This window comes from Aegilops tauschii, chromosome 1 (genome assembly GCF_002575655.3).
Source record: "Aegilops tauschii subsp. strangulata cultivar AL8/78 chromosome 1, Aet v6.0, whole genome shotgun sequence".
NCBI classification, from domain to species: Eukaryota; Viridiplantae; Streptophyta; class Magnoliopsida; order Poales; family Poaceae; genus Aegilops; species Aegilops tauschii.
The window spans coordinates 360,025,922-360,027,518 of record NC_053035.3 but is presented as its reverse complement, the minus strand read 5'-3'; the positions used below and the strand labels follow the sequence as shown (position 1 = coordinate 360,027,518).

Here is a 1,597-nt window from a genome sequence, read left to right as displayed (position 1 = left end):
AGGGAGCTTATCCTTCTTATTATCATATCGGTTGATCATGTCAGCATGTTATTTTCCTTTTGTTCACTTTGTTTTGCTCCGTTTGTGAGCTGTAAGACCTTTTTGACGATTTTGTTCGGATTATTAATAATATGGCTGCAAGCAAATGTAGAGGCCGGGGGCATGCCTCCATTTCCAAAACAAAAAAAAATCCCTTTCTTAGGCAAACGCTGAACCCATGAGGGCCATGATCTTGCTATGGACGCCGTCCTTCCTGCCAGGCTGCCACTGACCACGCTGCCAAACTTCTCGCCATGCTCAATGGACACGAAGGTCGACATTGCCTCGATGTTATGCTTCGGTGACATATATTGTAAGATTTCCAATAAAATGGCGTGACATAATCAACAGCAAAATAAACGCCATTCACTTATTGTCCAACAAACATTTTTTGCTAACTACTCCAGTAGTATACGTACATATATTTCTTCGTTCACACATATTCCATGCATGCATCCATACGCTGGTCACCCACATCGTGTGTGTCCGCTTGCGTGCGCGGAAAAGCAACAGCAGAACACACCAAAAATGCAAGTCGAGGGCGATACGCCACGCTAAACCCAGCCAGGCCCCCTATAAAAACCATCTCATCAGTGAACAGCTCACTACACAAACCCATCGACCGATCACCACACACAGCAGCAGCATGGCTACCACCAGCTGTGCCCTCCTCGTCGCCCTCGTCGTCCTGGCCGGCCTCGCCGACCTGCAGGCCGCCGCAGCCGCCCCGAGGCCCGTTCACGCCGCGGAGCACTTCTCCATGGCGGCAATGACGGCGGAGCACCCAATGGCGGACGAGGCGGACCCGGACCTGAACGGGATGATGCAGTGCATGTTCGGGTGCTTCACGTCGGTGATGAGCTGCGCGTTCGGGTGCATGGGCAAGGGCCCCGACCTGCCGCTCTGCGTCATCAGCTGCAACCAGAAGAGCATCGTCTGCATGATCCGCTGCGGCCTCACGCCCTCGCCGCCGGCTCCCAAGCCGCCAACGCCACCCGGGCCGCCCGCACCCAAGCCGGCACCCCCCAAGCCTGCACCCGGCCCGCCGCCATACGCCGGTCAAAACACCAAGACCTCCCCCTAGACGCCGACGATTGCCATGCATGCATGATGCCAGTAGTATGGTACTATACGAATTAACTAAAAAAGAAGCCACATATATCATGGAGGTACCCAGATATATAAATAGGGCTCGATACATAACTTATAGCTGGATCCCAACACTTATATATCTAGATTTATGCCCCTCAAAAAAAGATATCTAGATTTATGTTATTGCAGTAGAAACAATGTCATATATGACCCATGGTGATTGTACTTATACTATTCATGCAATATATATGTATATATACATTGGTGTAAGCGTGCAAATATGTAATGATAGCTCTATTAAACCATGTTCTCAAAGTCAAAGTTGTTAAAGAACACTCTGTGTCAGCATCAAGTAGATTATGTGGTAAAACCATGTATTTTTTTCACAAATGATAGGTTAAGCTAGATTTTATAAGTGTTCCCCGTCTTACATTGTATTTTACACACGAAATCCTCAATTGAATCT

The 1,597-nt window shown here is 48.6% G+C and overlaps 1 protein-coding gene across 1 annotated transcript; it reads left to right on the top strand.

Moving 5' to 3' along the window:
* The first annotated feature begins 685 nt into the window (after window positions 1-685).
* On the top strand, window positions 686-1,336 carry LOC123496863 (uncharacterized). Its single transcript, XM_045232246.2, has one exon. The coding sequence runs from the start codon at window positions 686-688 to the stop codon at window positions 1,121-1,123; it is 438 nt and encodes a 145-aa protein (XP_045088181.2). The 3' UTR covers window positions 1,124-1,336.
* The last annotated feature ends 261 nt before the right edge of the window (window positions 1,337-1,597 follow it).